Source organism: Aulonocara sp. 'chitande type north' Nkhata Bay, linkage group LG12 (assembly GCF_057382095.1).
Source record: "Aulonocara sp. 'chitande type north' Nkhata Bay isolate Kocher_YH1m ecotype deep benthic linkage group LG12, A_spYH_male_GT1.1, whole genome shotgun sequence".
Taxonomy (NCBI): domain Eukaryota; kingdom Metazoa; phylum Chordata; class Actinopteri; order Cichliformes; family Cichlidae; genus Aulonocara; species Aulonocara sp. 'chitande type north' Nkhata Bay.
The window spans coordinates 16,590,862-16,612,326 of record NC_141355.1 but is presented as its reverse complement, the minus strand read 5'-3'; the positions used below and the strand labels follow the sequence as shown (position 1 = coordinate 16,612,326).

Here is a 21,465-nt window from a genome sequence, read left to right as displayed (position 1 = left end):
ACAGAGAAGACCCTTGTGCGTCAGCAAAAACTGACCCGACATTTATGGGATTCAGCTTGATTTTAACATGTGAAAATACAAACACTGGTGCCCCAGAAACTCACATATTACAAAGTATACATTGTATTAAAACCTACATTCTTTAGTCTTGACATTCATGTAGATGTTACCTTGGCAAGTACCATTCACCTTAATGTTCTTTCACATAAAGCATAACCACACACTATTAAGTGACACAAGTGGTCTCAACCAGAACATGCACAACACAAAAAAAGTTCTCCAGCCTTGGTCAGATGGAGATCTGTTGGTCCCCTTCTGACAGGTGCACCTGATCCAACCCAGTCTATGAAGGGCCAAACTGGCAACCTACAAGACCCAAAAGATCTGCTGCCAGCATCCACGATTGTGTTTTTTTAAAGACACTTCTGGGTGCATTGGCAAATATTTATTAGTAATGTTAGTTATAAATGTATGCTGATTATTCCTATCTGTGGATTGTACCCATCCAAAGTTAAACCAGCTTAATAGCACTAGCTAAGAGCTTAGGCCTCAGTCACACAGGCTTGATGACCCTCATGTCACTACATAGGTTGCTGGCTGTCACCAGGTAAAATAAATGTTGTGGCCGCCTGTAGTTTTTTGCTGTAGTGAAACTACAAGAAGTTTGGTGCAAACCAGAAATGGACACTGTTCTTTCCCTCTTCCCAACCAACACACTTCAAAAGTCGCAACTTTAACTGACCAGTTTTACTGATCGGCAAATAATTTGTGGGTGTTTGTAACATTTGCCAGCAACCTCCCACAATGACTTGCCAACCGGTCAAAGAACACAAAATTCTCTCTAGCCGCTGACTGATCTCTAGGCCTTTACAAATCCATTTCACAGTAACTACCAATAACCTACAGCAACCCACCAGCTAGAAAATAAATATTTTTCTCTGGCAAGATGGTTGGCAACTGGTATGTTGGCCTTGGCCTGGCCTGTGTGGTGGTAATGTCTGTCTCCAAAAAAGAAAACAAAACAAAAAACACAGCAGCAGCCAAAACACTAATTGAAGATTCAGAATGCAGAATCCAAAAACGCCTGAGACTGCAGTGGCTACACACACCTTTGAAAGACTTTTATATACTCCTAATATGTGATCAGCGTTGCTTTGGCACATAACAGTAATCAACCCACTAGAAGGCAGGTGATTTTACTGTTGTGGCTGATCTCTGCAAAACAAAACTGTGGGCAACTATAAATGGGACGTATTCATTTACCAATATTAGAGATAAAGCCTTAGTGCATTATAAAAACTGTTACAAAAGAAAAAAAAAAAATCATTCTAAACACAATCAAGAGTTTATCCATTTTAGACACAACAAGCATAAAATGCCAAAATAAAGTGAAGGCAGCTGTTTCAGATAAAGACCCATGGGAAACACTGGGGACAGTGCCAGCAGAGGAGTCTTCAGTCTGGCTCCAACCAAGCCACTGTGCATCATCATCATTACCACCCTGCAGCTTCAATTACAGGGCACTGGCCAGCAGCACATAGGAGTGATGCCTAGAGGAGCTACTTTTGGGAAGACAGTTGCCGCTGTAAGAAAGTGCTGTAACTGCTAATTCACTGTCTCCACCTCAGACATGAGTGCTGCACTACAATGAGGCGGGGGACACCAGACATTCTGGGCTTGGTAATAATCAGAGCTGTGTAGGTTTTTTCCTATCCAGCAGTGGGCACTGGTGGAGGTCCTGAGCAAAGGCCTGAGGCGAAGAGTAACCTACTCGTTATCCACTGTTACTGATAGATCCCTGCCTTGTAATTATGTCTGAGCAATGGTGCATTACTGTGTACACATTCTGTTACAAATAAAACACAATACATGGTTAAACACAGGACATCTTTTTGGAACAAAAAAAAAAAAAAAAAAAAAAAAAATCATGTAATTAACATTCTTTACCTTTTTTATTGGCTCATGTCCGACTGCCCCTGCGTTATGAAAGGTCTTACATCTCCGACTACAGTCCTGGTTCCAATAATGATATGACTAAAACAATGTGCTGAGACTATACCTGTGCATATAATCTAAGACAATTAAGACTTAAAGGTAATTTTCTTTTTAATCTAAATGCATGCTAACTTCGTGTTCTGTTTTGTTTTTCCAAAATACTGATGCAAAAGTCTTACGGGACTCCAGTCTATGCTGCAGCATGCAATTCTTTACAAGTCAAGCTCATTTTTCTCAGGATTTATACATAGACATTTGTAAAATAGGCTTATATAGAGCAGTGACACTGAACAAAGGAATAGATTTTTGTGACTTTGGTCCTAATAGCTCCTCTACTCTCTACTCCTTTACCATGGCCACACACAATCAAACTGTACAAGATTAAATGAAGAACATAGAAAACAAGATAAGAGGATGATTCTAAACATACAGTACTGCCAAGAAACATTGGATATCGAATGAGCAGCATTCTGATACACCTCTGAATGGATGAGCATACTGGGTGCTGCAAAACATGCTTGACAGAAACAGATCGTGAAACAGTTATTAAGTGCTGCAGTTTTAGTTTAATAAACAAATGATTCCTGAAGCTAAAAGTAATGAAGTAAGATCTCTAGTGTAGGTGGCCTGAGAGAGAGAGACTCACTGCTACCAAAACTGAATAGGTCAATAATATGTCTGCATAGTGTTTTATACACAAAGGGTGCTTTGAGCAACACATTTTTATCCCTATAAAATTCCCCACAAGGCTCTGACTGAATCAGCATATCAAGCTCATTAGACATCTGGAGTTCATTATGGTTGGACTAAAAATCACTGGACTTCCAATTCATGGTTGGCGAGATGACTCTCTTCACATGCGCCAAAAAAGAAAAAAAATGTGTGGTGGGGTTACAGTAAGAGTCAAGACGAGCTGAATGTAAACAAGACTGACGATCAAATTTTTATAAAGACATTTTTGTAGTTTTTTTGGTGTTTTTACAGTTCCTCCCACAAAGATAACAGAGCTCTAACTGCAAGTAGTCTCACAGCATCACAACAATATGTTCCACTCTCACATTTCACACAGATTTAAACCAACTGTACTGAATACTGGAGTACTCTGTATAGCGATGGAAAACTGCCACATATATTTCAACAGGAATGTCCACAAATGACTATAGACCATAAATCTAACATGTCAGCATTTATGGTATGTCAGTGCAGAAGAGTTACTCTCCACATGTCATTTCTGCAGCCTAACAGTTATGATTCACGATCACCCAATCCACCCCTGGTAATCACTACACTAAAATGTGGGTGTTGTACTGTGTAAAACTACAAAAATATATGCTAACATGTCTATTTTTGTTGGCACGAACATATCAAGGGGCAGTTATTCATGTCATTCCCTTGACAACAACTTTAGGAATGTTGACATTATGCTCAACCACCTTCGTAAACACCAACAACTTGTAAAAAGGTCCATCTCTCTCAGCCAACAGTTCTCCATAAAACTTTCAGGGCCATCTATCCCCATGAGTGCACCCAGAGGCCTGCAAAGCTCAGGGAATCAAAAGTGTCCCAGTTTGCTTTTCCATTCCAGGGGAAAGAAAAACAGCTGTGCTGATCAATCAGAGGGGATGACGAGAGGCATGCTGCCCACGGAGAGGCCACAATGGACCCCGAGCTTAACGGCTACGAGTCCACGTGAAAGGGCCTCACACTGCCCAGTCACAGAGCTCACTGTGCAGAGAAGAAAACATCCCTCCACCATGACCGTGCAGCCAGCACTGCTCCCCAGACACTGGCTTGGCTTAGCACAGCACCAGCATGCCAAACCAAACAAGAGGCCCACTCACATCAGATCTGAGAAAGTGCATCATTCCAAGCCATCATCATCTATATAATATGTATATTTCTATTTAGTAAAAAGGAGTGGCCATTTCTGTTGAGCTGAATTTTCCTTAAGTTCCCAGCCTCTTTGATACTTTAATTACTTCAATTTTCATCCAACTGTGTCTATAAAGGTTTATATTTTGACACCATTAAAAATAAACTCCATTCTTGAATGCCAAGTCATTTTTCCTGCTCCAATTTGATGAGCACAGTTTTGGCCTCAATTTAGAATAACGAAGCACAAGGCCGCCTTCCTTCTGTGACGGCTATCCTCCTGTGAAGAGAACAATGGACAGTAATGCATGAAATAGAGGATGTGGGGATTGACAGCTACTTCTTTAGATAAAGAACTCCGTGACATGTCATACAGCCAAGGCCACTGCACCAAATTTAGAATCGAGAGGAAAAGTTTGGCCAGCGCTGGCACAAAATGTTGTGTTGCCCGGCTGTAGCTGGAGATCTTACACTACTGAGGATATTTGTAAAGCAACCTCACTGTCCCAGCACAGGATCGGACAGCCCACTAAGGCAACCCTCAGGAACCTCAAAGTGCAGAAACTGCAAACCCAGACACGGAGCCTAGTCTTAATGGTCGAGCGACGGGTCATGTCTCATGAAGAGCAGTTTGGTTTTGGCTCTGCTCAGTGCAACAGAGATCCCATTGTGGTCACTTCATGATGATATAAACAGATGCTCTGAATCATGACAGTGGCCGAGCAGTTCAGAAACAAGCTTATGTCCAGATTCCAGTAATCTAGGATGCACCATGCATTTAGCTCTTTTGTCACGACTGTGACTTCAAAAGCAGTTTGTAATATAGCCAATGATTTGAGAGTTCAATTCCCAGTCCCTCCACGTCCTGAAGTATTCTTGATTGATAAATATGAGCCACTGATAAATAAACTCTATAGTTCATATTCACCACAAGGCAAGTTGGTATAAAAGTAGAGGTAGAAACAGCACTATAGTAAATATAAATATACTAAAATGTCTGTTTTTAACCTTATAAAGACTGAAGCATGAAATAATTTGCAGATAATTCTAGTGTATCAGGAAAAAAATATATCCCCACTTGTGTAGAGGTCTCAAATACTTCTGTATGATATGTGGTAGAATTGGTATTACTGGGTTAAACATTCATTTAAATCTTTCGATTCTGTCATACATGTGGTCGGTCTGGTATCGCAGGTGGTCTAAACTCCAATCAAAAGACATGGCTGTGTGTTGAAAAGTTTCTCCTTAGAGTGACATGGCTTAAGTACAGTCTGCGAGTGTCAGCAGGCTCTCTGGTGTCCACTGAACTCCACCCCATACCCCAGCCCCCATCCATTTGAGTTTCATCACACAACAGCATGCCTTGTGACACAAGGGAAAAAGCAACACCAGGCCATCACAGCCACTATTGTATACAGGCTTTTTCTCAGGATATCCAACACCCTGGAAAATGGCGGATCCTGTTGCGCACCCCACTCTCTCTGCACTCAGGGAGCCAAATCAGGGGTGGAAAAGCCTTTTAGGAGCTTTTCAGTGAAGTTGATCACCTGATACAGAAGCACTCTGCACCTCTCAGTCAGGACAGAGGCCCTTGGCACAGACGCTCCACATCTCAGCGCTCAATGGGATGCTGAGTTCCTGCCAGCGCAAGCAACATAATGCACAATGTACCCATGGCAGAACTCTTCCAAGCCATCTCCCCATCGAGCACTCTGAAAGAACTCCACTCACTAATCTCAGCGCTGCAGTGGGAGGCTCATCACTACTTTAAAACTGGGATAGAAATCTCTTGGGGTCAGCCAAAACCCAAAACTCTCTTTCCTGAGACTGATTTAATTCAAAGATACTCAACAAATGGTTAAAAATAACCAAGAAAAGGCTCCAAGAGGAAGTCAGACAATACAGAGTCCAAATGAAGAAAAATAAGAGGAATTATGATTTTTAAAAATGTTAAGAAGAATGGAAGAACGGGCGACTCCATGAATACCACAAACATGTGAGGCTGTCCCAACAGGCGTGTGTTCATTCCTAAGAGCTTGCCAATGGAGCTTTGAGCCACAATACAGCTCCTAATGTGTTTTGGGCAAGCCAACTTCCAGTTTACTGCACCATGGTTTTCAGGTCACCACAGTGGAACTCCACAGTCAGTTTCAGAACATGGTTGTAAATGCCCCCCCTAAAAATAAAGTGAACTGATATGTCAAAGTGGCCTACAGTGTTTTTTAGGAATTAATAAAGCTTTAACCTCGTATCAGTTAACTGTAGCAAACTGTGGAATTCAGTTGTCAAAATTAGTTACACTAAATTGATATTAGCTAAATATTAGTTAGAGTGGTTCTCGTGGTGTCTAAACAACCAAGAATACCCCAACATGAGCCACGGGCCTTCAAGGACGTGACACAGAATCTAAAACTTGAAGGAAAACCTTTAAACTGGACTGCCTTACACAGCTGCCTCTCAGGAGGAATGCTCCAATGTTTTGAAGTTCAAACCTCTGCATATTTATCTAACGTTATGTAATGTCCAGAGTTATAAAAATGGATGGAATTCCTTGTGGCACTACAAAAGGTCTTGAATGTTTTTTCCTGTTCTGTCATTTCACATGTTTCGTCTTCAGTGGGACCCATGCATGTAACTAAGTATGGAGGCATAGCTGAAATAGCTTATGATGAACTTTCCCACAACATTTTCTCTCTTTACTTCATGGAAGTCTTTCCAGACGCTCTAGTCCCCCGGTTTTGGTTCTGTTGCTGGAACGGGGAATGGACACAGCATACTTACAGATAAGTCTGTGTTTTACGTCTCTCCATATCTTGCAGCCTATTGAGATTAATAAGTCTCCATTTTTGACAACTAAAGGTTATGGCCATTGTTCTGAAGGAAATCAATAGCTTTTTTTCTTGGCCCAGGCTTTGAATGAAGCAGCTCCAGACGGTTGTTCATCTTAATGCCAGATATTTTGAACGCTGACCTTTGTAGTTTGTACACACCCTGCTATAAAAATGCCAAACCTTATCAGTTTCCTGCCTTTACTGTTAAGTGCACAGTCAGTACACTGTCCGCAAACCTATTCAAGGGCACCTTCTGTGGCATCAGAAACAAACAATTCAAATGGGAAGGCTGAGGCTTCAGATAAGTCATTCTAGCGGACTGGACTAGCCCAGTCAAAATAAATACTCTCCACACAGTAATACACAGTGGACAAAAATCTTCAGCTGTACTGTCTGTGTGAACTGCAGCCCAAAACTGCAGCTACAGATGAACGACAGTCCAGGAAAATCTATGGCTTTCAAGCCTGGACACGCAAATAATGATTCTGACTCACAAATACCGTAAAACAAAAAAGGACACCCACAAACTGTGTTTTGAAGACAGTAATTTTAAGTTACTTAGCAACCACTGTCTCCATCTAATTAAGTGCTCTTTATTACAGAAATTGTGCTTCATTATTTGCAAGGTAGAAAAAAGAATGACTGAACAAAAGTCAATAACTCCTACGTGTAAGGCAGACTGCTGAAAACCTTCAACAAAAACACTTCAACCAACCTGTGACACGAGTCCTGACAATCTCGTATTTCTCTCCTCTGGTGACCTTGAGTGCAGCTGAAAACTGTAACATATGGACAAGAAAAGAAAAAAGATATCAGTCATAAGAACTTATGCTTTTAGGTTGGCCACAATTCACACAGAGACACGCGTCAGTCGTCAGAGATTCTTCTGTACTGCATATATTTTACTGTAGCACGTGGCACCTTTATTATCTCAGTATGTATTACACTATTGTATATTATTGTGGCTTCATAGTTCCTGCTGCCTCAAAAAGGCTAATAATATCATAATAATAACACAAACTCTATGATCAACTCACCCTGGTTATATTGGTTTTTTTTATGACTGTTGTGAATGATCTATGCACTTTATTTCCTTATACACATTACAAGTTACTGTGCCAAAGAGTTTATTCTATTTAATAAATCAATAGGACTGCATTACAAAATACGGATTTAATAGGTTATGAGGCAACCCCCCCCCCCAAAACAAACAAAAGCAAAAAATTATATTAATACTTAAATCAAGTCCTGGGCAGGAAACTTTACCAGTGCATGCAAGGGAGGAAATCTAGTTTGAAATATGGCCTATTAAAGGTTGTTCAACAAACGTCCGAGTGCAGACAAAACCGCGGTGAATGTTCCACATTCTGCCTTTTGTTAACGTGAATGCAAACGGAGGAATGTGATATCCTGTGCATATCCTTTGTTACTACAGCACAATCCCATGGCTCCACTTTCTGTCTGTTATTCCCATACCTATTGGCTTGCCTGTTGTTTGGTCAAGAGACCACTTGCTGCAGACTTTTTGTCCAGATACAAGCCTATTTAGGAAGTGAACGGTTGGATTTTTGGAAAGAAAAAAAGAAAAAGAAACAGTAACAAAAAAAAAAAAAAAAAAAAAAAAAAAAAACATACACCTGAAATGTGGAGCTCTAAAAATCTCCTTTTTTAGACCGCTAACGCTTAGGGAAATGCTTTTTTGTGTCTCTAATGTTACAGGAGAAAACTGTAACTCATGTTTCTCTGCAGAGAATTCTTTAAACTACACAACTTTGCATGTCAAAAAGTATGAAAAGTGGACTTGCTTAAACATAAAGTATCACAGTGATTTGAAAAGCATGAGTGCACTACCTCTTGTTGATGGTTGGTGTCACCATCTCCATCCTTGTATCGGGGCTGGCAGGACGATCTGTTGAGTACGGTCCTGGAGATCGTGACACAGGGCTGGAGATGGTGTACTCTCTATAGTTTTGATTCTCATCTTGATTCAGTTTTACTGTTTCCTAAAAAAAATACATCACATCAGAGAAATGTTACTACATTAGACTCAGCTGAACATGACTTGATCTTTAATCCTGTGTTTTGGCCATGCAAGCTGTAAAAGGATCAACAGAGGTACTTGTGAGAAATGTCACCACAAAAACATGTCATCTATCACTACATATTGTTTGATGAACTCTTACACCCGGTGTGAGCTCAGTAAAATACAAGTACTGAAAATGATTTAAGGTTTTACGGCTATTTGTGGACAGAAAAACAGACTTGTAAACAGATGTGTAATGCATGTATACTGTCAAGATTCGTTTACATTTTTACAAACAAACCAACATGACTTGAATATACAGAAAAAAAGAAAACATGACAATTATGGATATTATTCTGTCCAGTGCGGGACATCAAATATGTTGAAGTACTCCGTAGCTTCAGCACTGACCTTGAAACGTCCAATGAGCTGTTCAGGAGTGCCGTTGGTTTGTCCAACGCCGGGAGTTTCAGGTCTTGAAAGAGAGAGAACAGCAGATCAAATGACTTTATAGGTGTATCTGATCAACTCTTGCATTCCTGCATCATAATAATAATACTGGTTTACTGCAAGTGACCAAAAACACACTGTGATGCCTTAACTTTGTAAAGTGGGGAAAAAAGAAAAGATGTCTTTGTTTACATAAAACCCCCTTACAAAATGTAAACGTTTCCAGTGTTTTCTTGATTAATTTATCCAGTATAATAACTATTTTATGATTACTCATGTTTGTAGCATCAGCCACCTGATCGGTTACCTGTTAACCGAATGCATTGACATCCATGGTCTGTTGCAATGCTGACCCGGACTAATTTTATTATAATGATACAGGAACAGCATCAACACGGGATATCGTGCAACTTTATATAAGACTGCCGACTTTTCTCTAACAAACATGGAGAAAAGAAAAAATCAATTTCGATCGAGAAAGAGCCAAAGCAATGCGAAATAATCAGTTATTAAAAAATAACAATAATAATAATAATAATAATAGTGTCAGTGCCCTGCCAAGTGTCCACCATTATGTTGTCATGAATCTTTAAGATTACTGCAGAGCCTTCTTTACAAAATATTCTCTTGATCTCTCTGCAGCTTTTCAACTGTTGTTTTTCTTTCTTGAACAGAAGATACATTATGAGCAAGTCTATCACTGAAGCTGGAGGGGAAAATGTGGGTAGTGGAAGCGCCAATGCAAACACACAATGCCCCCCTGGCTGCAGGACCAGAAGCTGCCTGCCTCTTGCTTGAGCTTGAGCTAATGAGGCACACAGGAAGGCCTGGATGCCTGTGGTAAATCACCCAGAAACACACCTCTAGTGGCTCTGGCTCCACATACTGTGTGGAGAAGAGATGGCAAGAAGACAAAAACTGATCCAGTCCCTGTAAGACATTTCTTCCCATAGGAAGGATATTAATATTGTACGCCTGAAAAACTCATTACTTCCACTTTGTAGCATGTATATCAAACATCAGAGGAAGATGTGGCCTACGGACGGTAAGAAGTCAGATGAGTATTTAGGCTGTAACCAATGCTCTTGGTTAACAGGTCTCATTTACAGAAGAATTATTAGTGGTAACAATGTGTGATTCTGAACCACAGAGATGTAAAACTGACCCAAAAGCAGCATCTGAAACCCCGTACTGATAATAGCCTTCACATCTGGAAATTCAAAATGTGAATTTTTGGAACACCACTCTGAGAAAATGAACCAAAAACACTTCATCTACAACTAGATTTGAAAAGGATTGAAACCGGCAATAAACAAGAGCTGATTTTTGTTTGTTGATATCACATTACCCTTTTCTCTATAAAAAAATTAATAAATATATAAATCCGGCATACAACCTGGATTTACTTATTTATCATTTTTACTTTAAAAAGGCAGGAAATTAGAAGAAAACTACTGCACAATAAAGCAAAAGGTGTGCTAAAAGCTAGCTCCATGAAGAAAAGGGTCAACATCATCCAGCAGGAAAAAAAAGAAAAGAAAAAAAAAGCAATGTATAACGTTTTAAGGATCAAATTTGAAATGTGGTAGCTACTCCTTCAGTTGAAAACATATTCAGTTAGCTATGTCTGGGATTAATCTGATGTTGAACTGACCAACAATAAACCACTATCTCAGTTTAAAACATCAGGCACAGCTAAAAACAAAACTTCTGAGTACAGACTGATGCCAGCTTCCTTCAGTGGGCACCCACATCACTGCTGGAAGGAGAGTGCTCTCAGCTAAGAAAAGAACTCATTAAACATTAAAGACTTGTGCCACTCAATTACCATCCTCAAGAGAGCTCATCTGAACATAAGTCAAAGATCTGAAGTGCTAAATGAGTAAAATTAAAAACAGAAGCTTCGGTGTAACCACTGACAGCTAACAGACAGAGTGGCACTGTCTTGGGCAGCGAAGGAGAATTACTGTTGTTTCTGGCTTGGCAGGAGACATGAGGTCAGACGGGAAAAATTCACTCACATGGACGTAGGACATCCAGAAAGGATGTGTGTGCGAGCGCGCCCGTGCGCGTGCGTGTAATAACAGAGATGAAAAAAAAATATGATTGGAAGGCAACTGTGACAACAAATAATACCTCAGGGAGGACCTTTAATCAAGCCAAGAGCAATTCCGACTGAAGGGAAAGATTTTTCTTAGTTCCCAACTCCCGTCATCCAAACAAGGAAAATCTCAAAGTAAAGTTTAGGACCAGTAAAGGACCAAAGTAAAGGATCAAAGTAAAGGACCAGGGAAGGGAGTAGGGTGGCTCTCATACATGCTGGCATTTCCCCTGATTATAATCACTTGTTTTGTTTGTACAGTGCTTAAAAATGGTGTAAAGAAAGATGGAAGCTAGGGAGACTGTGGTCTTGGCACAAACAGAGAAAATTAGAGACGTAAAAGATACTCTATGTGGGACTATGCAGCCTGCATGTTGTTGCATTGCATGGCACTGTATTTGTTTATTTTATGTCTATAAGACATATTCACAAAAAAAAAAAAATGACATTGTAGCTCAAATGTTAGTCCTACTTCAGATCTGCATGTCAGCATACCTCTCCACCACCAGCTGCAGAGAGGTCTTGGAGTTCTTGATCTTGGTCTGGGCCTCTGCATTCAGCATATCAGCCGTGTTTTCTCCATTGATCTCCAAAATAATGTCACCGGCTTGTAGGGCTGCCTGCTCTGCCTTGCCGCCCTCATTGACCTGTTGAACAAAGGCATGAGCTCCAGTTTAGTCCTAGCCCCAGGTCTTAAAAACAACACTTTTTAGGAAGCTATCTAACAAGCATAGACATCTCTGACTTATCCCATGAGTGTGTGTATACCCTGACATCGACTGACCTCCAGCACAACAAATGAATAAACGAGAAAAGACACTGAAGAGTTGTTTCATACTTTGTTGCATAATTAACCCAAATGTCTTCTCCTAAAAGTCAGCCCTCGGTAAATGCCGACAAACACCACAGGATTTCCCAATAGTGGTCACAAGCAGATGAATTCATGACACCCTTGGGGAGAAGTCATTAGTGTGACTGTACTCGATGGGTTGACTGCTCTGACCTTTGCAACCAGCCTCTCCACGTGTCAGAGTCAGTACCATGCCCCCACATCAGAGGGAATTCCACACTAATGGGCCAAAATATAAGGTCCAAACGATCTCGCTCAGCTTGGTCCCTGTGACCCAGCACACAGGCATACTTAATCTGAAGCTTAAACTTTAGTAGAAAGTATGTCATTTGCCACAAACTGTGTTGCCTCACAATTAAAAACAGAGAGAGGCAATAAAACAAAGAATGCAAAGCAAAATGAATAAAGAGCCTATCACTCTCTGCTGCCTCTTTAGAGGCAAATGTATGTGGAGTAAATGCCAGTCACAGGCCATTTGCCCACTTAGCCAGGCAGAGGTACCATGTCTGTGGGCCAACTTGAGAGGCAATTAAGGGTTGCTGTGGTGACCCACAGTTTTGCATGCCTTCTCTGATCAGGACATGCCTGGTTTCACATAAACTAAGATCAGCTGGGGGATCTTTTCCCAAATCTGTGCTTAAGAAAAACAAGGGCACGTTATCTTTCAGGCCAACAGAAATAAAAAGAGTGCATCCGTGGTATTTCTGTGCCAAGCACAAACCACTACAGAGGGTTAAACCTACATCTCTGCTTGGGGATTTGGGACCAACTGTTTCACACACACTTTACAAACCAATTTCAGTAATTAAGTTGTTGTTTGAGAAGGAATTCTTGTCACTTCACAGGATACGTTTGATATTTGAGACAAGTAAACACTGGTGTTGTTTACTGGATAGCACTAACAAAATCAGACCCATTATTCATGAGAAGACTAGTTTTTCTAGCATAAGCTGTTGAGTGGGGCCAAACAAAGTGCTTTTGAAGTTTAAGGAGCTTAAAACTCCAGCTGTTTGAAGCATGGATGCCTCTTCATGGCACTGCCATAACTTATCCTTTATGGACTGAGGGGAGGCTCAGTGAACAGGGCCAAAAAAAAAAAAAAAAAAAAACACGCTGAGATGGTAATATAGCACCAGGATGTGCGGGTGAACAGGGTGTCTCTGGCATGTAGTTAGTCTGAGCAAGTTTCCTGGATGTGTTTACTGCAGAATGTCTGCTTACAGTAGTAATGTTTCCACTTCTTCTACTTCATCCAACTGGGAAAATATTGTCAGTAAAAATAAAACACACATGCTAAAGTGCACAGATTCACAGGGCAATCCATATTCTCACACATTTACACGTCGCTGTAACTCAGGAACCTCTCACCTCCCACCTCAGCTTCCATTTCTACTGTAATCAGCGATTTCCTTCTAATGCAATCTACTTCCATTCTATTCTAATGGGTTCAGTTGTCAAGGAAATAGGTATGCTGTTGCAGCGGACATAAACAAAGACAAGAAAAGAGGCGTAGCAAGTAGGAAGTTGACTGCATGACATGGCATTCCAGTCTGTGTTTTGAAAAAAAAAAAATGGGTATGGTATTATAAGGTGTGACAGGGTTCAGCGTCAGGACTGCTGTCAACAAATACCTTTGATACAGTTATGGCCTTCTTGAAATCTCGTCCTCCATATATTCTGAAGCCCCATGGTGAAGGGCCAATCAGGTTCACTGTTAGTGCCATGGCGAGATCGGATCTTTCTTTTTCACTCTTGTCCAAACTCTGGGAGAAAAAAATCAAAAACAAATAAAAGAAACAACATCAGGTATAAGAAATGTCAGACCTAAACATGTGCATGCCTTAATGATCTCAAGTCACATGCCTGAGACAGGTTCAAAATACAATCAACAGGAGAGGACAGCGATCATTTGCACAAGATGGCCTTTATCTCCAGCACAGCTTCTTTCACTGGCCTAAGTCCTCTCTGACATAGATTATCCAACCACATCAAATAAGAATGGAAAGAATCTGAGACCAAATTCACATGACCAACATTTCTAAAGCGTTTGTTAAGTTAAATAGTTTCATTAAATCCAAGTGCTCTTTGAAGACTAAGGAAACAGTGTACAGTGGAATGTGCTAAGAGTACATAGTTAACTGTTACTGACTATTTTCTAGAGTACAGTAGAGTGTGTGTATAATTAATTTTATATATATATATATATATATATATATATATATATATATATATATATATATATATATATATATATATATATATATATATATATATATATATATATATATATAAATAAAATCTTGTATAACGGACTCTAATGCAGAAGTTATTTTGGTTTTGTGATATTATGTATTAAACAAAAGAAAGCCATTAGCATGATTAAATAGTGTCTGCTGAAACTAAGAACATCTTAAAAAATGCTTTTACTGCTTTACTTTTCCCAATAAACACATTATCAAAAATTCTTCTCATTGTATCTCTGTGTACTTTGACACAAAGAGACAAGACGATAACAGCAAAGTATTAAAGGGTAACTAATAGCAACTATTGGTTAATTGGTTATTGCAGGTAAAACCAACAGTTTTTATATGTGAATATGTATCTCAGTAAACACTGGGGTAGATTCCACTAATGTAATTAAAACCTGGCACTAACTAATCATCAGTTACACAACTTCTGAAATATTCATGAGCATAAACCCAGAATATCTTTTAAAGCATTAAAATTCTTGTGCTGATGTTACTGGTAAGACGTGATTCACCTGCAGGTTTTCTCAGGCTCTGCTAATGGACTGAAGCCTGTCTGTAGTACGACTTCACCTGGAGACAAAGAGCTCTGCAGTGTGATAATGTGATGAAAAGATAAGCCCTTACAGTCATATACGCATCAACACCCGTACTGCTAAAACACACACACAGCTGCAGCTTCTCATTGAAACTCATCTCACAGAGAAAAAGCGGTGAAGACATTAGCGCAACAAGTAATATATAGTTCTACACGCAGCTCATGACATAAGCTATTTTAAGTATAGACCGCTGCGATCAAACAGAAAAAATAAACACCAAGTAGCATCTCTTTTCTATTCTCTGCTACTCAACTCATAACACAAGGCTCAGTCTAAGAGAAAGCTTCTGGAAATAAACACAGAAATTACACTTTATTGTTGACTGTCATTTTTCTATAATAACACTATGGATGTTTTTACTCTTTAACCACAGTAATTCTTTTCAGTGACAGAGTGTGAAATATGCTGACCTGCACAGTCTGTAGCACCTCTGATTGCACACTGTGACTGTATCTGCAAATCTTCTGATAAGGTCTAAAAAAAACAGATATGAGCCAACTATAGTACGTTATACACTGTACACCCTGTGACGTACATTTTCCAACAACGTCAATTTTCATCTTAAGCGATGTTACTCAAGGTCCCCATAAAAAAAAAGTAAACAAATACTGCTAGTGATTGCATAATGCACTTATCACAGATCGTGAAAATATGACAAACAGGCAGGACAATGAGAAATCAAATCAAATCACTTTTATTGTCACATCACATGTGCAGGTACATTGGTACAGCACATGCGAGTAAAATTCTTGTGTGCGAGCTTCACAAGCAACAGAGTTGTGCAAAATACAATAACATAAATCACAGACCAAGTAAAGTGGATCTAGGACAGCAGCCATGCTACTCCCCTGAATCCCTCCAAACACTGGCCCACTTCATGGTACGCACATTCCACAAGAGTTTGGAACAAGCAATGCAGACCCAGTTACTCATTAACAGTCTGGGCCAATTAGCGGGCTCTCCATCATTAGTATCTCTTAATTGCTGTGGCCAGAAATAAGTGCAGTAGTGATAATGACAGAGAGCTGCTGTCCAAAACTTTCCCAGCCTCCGGGGGTGTCAATTAGTTCCATAAGTCTCTACAACTACTCCTATAGAGAGGCCATTATCGTCCGAGAAACCTGCTAATTCTCTGTGTAAACATTCACTGTTTGCATCATAAAAATGCTTGTGGTGGAAAGGGAAAGTATGGTGAAAGTCTGGGGGCAGTGGAGATGGACGACAACACATTGTGGCGGTGAAGATAAGTGGCACGCTCGTCATGTGCTGCGTTTAATTGGTGACTGATGAGCTTTAAATAGGCTGTGTTGCTGAACACAGTTTAATGAAATGTCTCTAGTCCATGAAATTACTGCTGGGAAGGTGCCAGCACACATAAAGGTAAGTTCTCTTCTGGTGACATCTCACTGCTATTGCTGCCAGGCCAGTTTTTGCAGCACAATTCAATACGCCCAACACAATGAAAAGAATTCTAGTTATGAAGCTATTTCTATAGCTTGTAGTTCAGCACCGGCCACAAAGAGCTGGAAGTGTGCATGAGAATAGAAAGCGATCCCTCTCACCTCCAATTAATACAATAGACAGGTTTACAACTTAACTGCGTACGGCCTGTTGCTACAACAAGCAGTGAGACGTCAAGTCAGATTACTTTTTACTACAGGCTACATAATTTTCTGAACAAACTCAAACTGCATAGCATACACCCAGCAAGAATTACTGTATTCCAGTACAACACTACTTTATCAAATGTCACAGTCAATGTTGGTAAAAATTATGTTTTAAGAAGGGCACTTCAAAGTCTGCAACAATACAGCTAACAACTGATTAGTTTCATGAAATTACTGGCCATTTAGACCAATTTTCCACTTAGCATTATAGGCTCCATATGGAGCACACCAGCATCATCGAGTGGACCAGGGGTATTCAGAGCAGTTTAAAATGTTCATCACAGCTTTTTTGTTAAACAGGTGTTTGACAAATTGATGCCTGTTACTGGTGGGATTCTGTCCCACTCGTAGATAACAAGCATAGTCATCAACATAAACGACAACCCAAAGTTTTATTAATCACATTCTGTCACTGCAAACAGGTAGCAACACAAAGTATTGTCCATATCCTACTGAATGCTTCACATTCCTTTTCTTTTTCCCCTCACATTAACAAACCACATGGTGTGGTCACATAATTCTTTCTGCCTCACATTCCTAAATGCAGCCGTCATCGTTTCTGCTACTTTTTTAGCACTTAAATGATTTGTTCATTAACTTAAGTTTTGGTTAAGATTATTACATGAAAAGAAAAAGAATTTGAAAGTGTGTAGAGGATCAGTTCTTACCCCCAAGAAGTACTTTAAAGTTTGTCTAACAACTGCTACTAAACATTGCTGCACTATCCAGCAATAAACCAGACATCTTGAGGTTTTACATTGTTGTTTAAGACAAAACACGAAAACTGGCTATCATCAGGTAGCACTTTAGGAAACTGATGTTAGGAGTTATATGTTAAAGGCTTCTGGGTACTTGCAATCTCTGAGTGGTGCTCTCTACAGGCAAACACGGTTACAAGCAGTACAAAGGGGCAGAATAGGCCTTTCATAATGTCAGAGTCAAGATTCATTGGCTGTACCTGTGCAATGCCTTCAGGGTTTAATGTAAAGTAGTTTTAAAATGTATCATTTGTATAAAACATTTCTGATATTACCAATAGATACAGCTGCTTTTTACATTATAAAAATAAAATATTAGTTACTGTATGACATACATCATGAAACTAATCTGTTACACGTAGCTTATGTTTGCCACACTGAGCTTATGTTCTGAGAGCAAAGTCTTGCAGGACTGTAGCTTTCTTTATCAGTGTCTGATGATAAATCAGGCACATGCAGGTTTCAGTGTGAAGACATTAACATCAACTGATATGCAATCTATTTAGTAAGCAACAAGTTGCTATGGGCAGTTAGGCTGAATGAAACCTGCTGACACAGGCCTGAAATCATGTGTCTTAGTGTGGTATTACAATGACTCATCAAGGGTGAGTCATTAACTTTGATCACCATTTTGACACTGGCATGGGAACCAGTAGTCATATTTACAGATGCATTGATATTCATTAAATCAAAGCAGACAGAGCAAACTGTGAACACCAAAACAGGAAACAGTTACCATCATTTTGCATAACAAAGCTGAGAACTAACACCTCATTTATTTCAAGGAATGAATATTTTGGAAAAACAAGTTGTTACCATATGTACAGCACTGGAAATCGAATATTCGTGTAAACTATATGCCACTAGGTGATCCAACTTAAAAGCCCTGTACAGTAAAATGTCTGACAGCCAAAACTGAGCACCTACTTTGGCTCTATAACTTTCTTTTATCACTAGAGTGCTTAAGTGAGACAGTTTTTCTTCTGTCAAAGCTGTGCCAAAATCCACTGGAGTGAAATGAACAATGGCTGATGAACATAGCAGACACACACATTCAACTGAAAGCTCTTTAATGTGAAGGAACGCTTTCTCTTAAAAGAACTCCTGTGGCTTCAGGGAAATATTCCTGGTATGAATCACACACTTGTCAAAACTCTCACAGGTCGCCGTGCACCAATGTGAACTTTCCACAATCTCATGTCAGCGATGCAGTCTGCAACCTGTGTCACAAAGTACACTGACAGGTTGGCACCTACCTGGACACACACACCCACTGAATAAAAAGGAAAAGAATGCAGTGGCAAGCCTCTCCCTCCAATAAGTCGAAAGCAGTAGCATTCAGCACATTCTGCACATCATACCCATCTGGTCAGATATATACCAGCAATCACTAAGGAGATGAAGAGAATATCAAACAATAACATGTGATGTCAAATGGGGTGTTGGTTGGTGAATTTCTGCATTGTTGCATATGGCTACGATGTGTCACCAAAATAGTTGTGGAATGAAACACACCTGAAAAATGCCTTACTCCCTTTTCAATAAGAAAACTTTCAAGGGTGGATGCTGCTAGTGGATTTGATCTCACATTATTATGGTCTTAAAAGTGTTGCTTAATGCAATGTAGCATCTAATAACATCCACCACTTACCAAAGTGCATTCATCACTTTGTGGCAGCACTGATACAGCTGACAGAATTGAAACGAATACTGTGACACTGGCTGTACTTGTCCCTTTTCATTATTGCTCTTTGCATTTTTACATTTTCACTTGCAGATTTTCAGCAATCAAACGGGTTCACCACATCCTTTGCTTTCACCTTCTGGCTCCTCACATCAACAACTGTGGTGCTCTTTGCATGCCAAAGGTACCGAGGCAACTGAGAACCTTTGAGAAAGCTGAACATCCTGCGGCTCATAAATCTTGGTGTAAAGTGAAATAAATAACAGTCTAAACCACCACTCTGGCTCTGGCTCAGTTAAAACTGAAAAACAAACTTCTGCAACAAAAAACAACCCACACTTATCTTTCAGACCAAAGATAAAAACGACTTCCTGCATGCATGTTCATCTGAGTTGAACAAAAATCAAAGTTACAGCAAGGCAGGAGGATTAAAACTAAAAGTAGGCGAAAAAAAGAAGAAAACGTTACTTCGGCTCAGTTAAAACCTCAGTGCGATCGTAAAAACAAACAACATATCTTTCCGAGTTAGAAGTAATGACCTGGCCCTTTCTGTGTGTTTTCTTAAAAAGCTGCTGCTTTGGTACAAAATTACAGTGGACCGTTTCTGGGTTTCTGGATGGCTCTATCCTGTCAGAGAGTTCTCTCAAATAAAGCAAAACCATCGGGAAACAAACAGTGAGAGGAAAAGTATAAAGAGCAGGCACATGAAAGGCAAGCAGACACAATCAGAAAGGCTAAAGTATAGAGACAGCAGGCAATGGAGATTTGAAAACACGATTGTTTCACTGTGACTGTTCTGGATTGCACTCCTCAGCAGTTTCACCCTCTCATCCGCTCACACAGCCAGGTCATTTTAAAACCACTTTAAGTGAAGTGAGAGGGAAGATAATAGCCCCAGCAGCCGGCTAATGTGACATAAATACTGACTTAAGAGCTTCCTGAGGTTGCACCTGGTTCAGCCTCTCCACAAATCAGCATGACTGCTTAATGTGCGAAAAAGAAAAAAAAAGAAAAAGAAAAAAAAAAATCTGCTTCTCTGAACTCAGGAGGGATGGAAAATCTACAGTAGGTGCTGGAAACATGCACATTGTGGCTTTAGGCTCATCTATTGTGTTAGACTGATTTCCACTCGGATCATGCATCATTACTTACAACAGCTCACACATTGGTACCGTGCACTTTTAACTTTAATATACTTTTGCATATAAACCCTGTGTGTTGCTCTACCTCATATTTTCTAATATTTCCATACAACAGATACCTAATGACAAATTTAGACTCATAATGAGTCACGTTTTATAAATCAAACACTGCAACAGAAGGGGAAAAAACTGCACCACCACCCCTCCGAAAAATAGGAGTATTGAGAGTCACAATTAAGCTGCGTGAATGAAATTAATTAGCTACAAGGCTTGAGAGCCGTTTAAATTGTTCAGGTCGCTGTAGCAACTTACCAAACTGAATGTAGTGGGCTTTAAGGTTCTTTTCCCACCTGTTTGGAAAAAAATAATAAATTGAAAAAAAAAAACAAGACAGGTCACAGCTCACTCCAGTCACCAAATCGCAAACATGAAACAGAAAAGCTCCACTGCTACTCCCGCCGAGTCTGTGTCTCTGGAGTGTTGAGTCAGATGAGAGGATGGCACGCGTGAACACCACTTGTGACGACGCGCGTAGTTGTAACAGTGATGGTATGAGCTCGAGAAGCCATGTGCCGTTCCCAAAATAAAAACGATGACATGGTTACCGGCCCAGGGCGTGTCACATCAAGGAGGAGCAGGCGAGAGGAGTGTACCGCAATGATAATTGAATCATTTGTTTAAAAAAAAAACCCGAAACAAAACACGGTGGTTGCGCTGTGTGTGTTCACGCGCCACCTGCTGACGGAGCAGAGCACAACGGCACGCGCCCCCACTCGAAGCAGCTAGTTGAGTGTCATGGCTTTCACCTGAGACTGAACAGGTCGCTGGTTCACGTTAGCGGTGAGGCTGTCGCTTCGGTTAAACTTAGAATCACAAGCAGCTTCTTTGGACTGCTTTAATGTTGAGGGACACGCTGTGCAAAAGTCGCGAGCCATCCTTTCCCCCCCTAATACATTGTTTCTAAGCAGCCAGACTTTGACTAGTTCTCCAGGCTTTCTGAGAGTTTTTCAGTTTTTTTCATTGGACATTGTTTTTTTTTTGTTTTTTTTGTTTTTTTTTTAACGTTTTTAAGTCCATACCTTGTATCTGACCACTTTAAAAAAAAAAGTTGTTTTTAATTTACTTATCTAAGGCACTTAAAACGGACCTATGATTTACCCAAGGATTAAAAAAATCCCACCTGCCTTAAGGGATGAGTGTTGCGTTTTTCACATAACAGACAAGTTAGCAAAGTTTTAAACTGTATG

General features: G+C 40.0%; 1 protein-coding gene across 2 annotated transcripts in view; it reads right to left on the bottom strand.

The window, feature by feature from the left end:
• pdlim2 (PDZ and LIM domain 2 (mystique)) overlaps nt 1-20,951 on the bottom strand; it is a 32,719-nt gene extending 11,768 nt beyond the window's left edge. Inside the window, exons 1-6 of one of the 2 annotated variants that reach the window (XM_086313859.1) lie at nt 20,531-20,951; nt 13,754-13,885; nt 11,768-11,919; nt 9,133-9,196; nt 8,550-8,701; nt 7,414-7,477 (exon numbers count right to left, since the gene is read on the bottom strand). In XM_086313859.1, coding sequence (XP_086169985.1) covers nt 7,414-7,477; nt 8,550-8,701; nt 9,133-9,196; nt 11,768-11,919; nt 13,754-13,846 — 525 coding nt within the window. In that variant the 5' untranslated portion in view covers nt 13,847-13,885; nt 20,531-20,951. The remainder of the gene's footprint in view (nt 1-7,413; nt 7,478-8,549; nt 8,702-9,132; nt 9,197-11,767; nt 11,920-13,753; nt 13,886-20,530) is intronic. The other variant, XM_086313858.1, reaches the window with a different exon arrangement.
• Nucleotides 20,952-21,465: the final 514 nt, after the last annotated feature.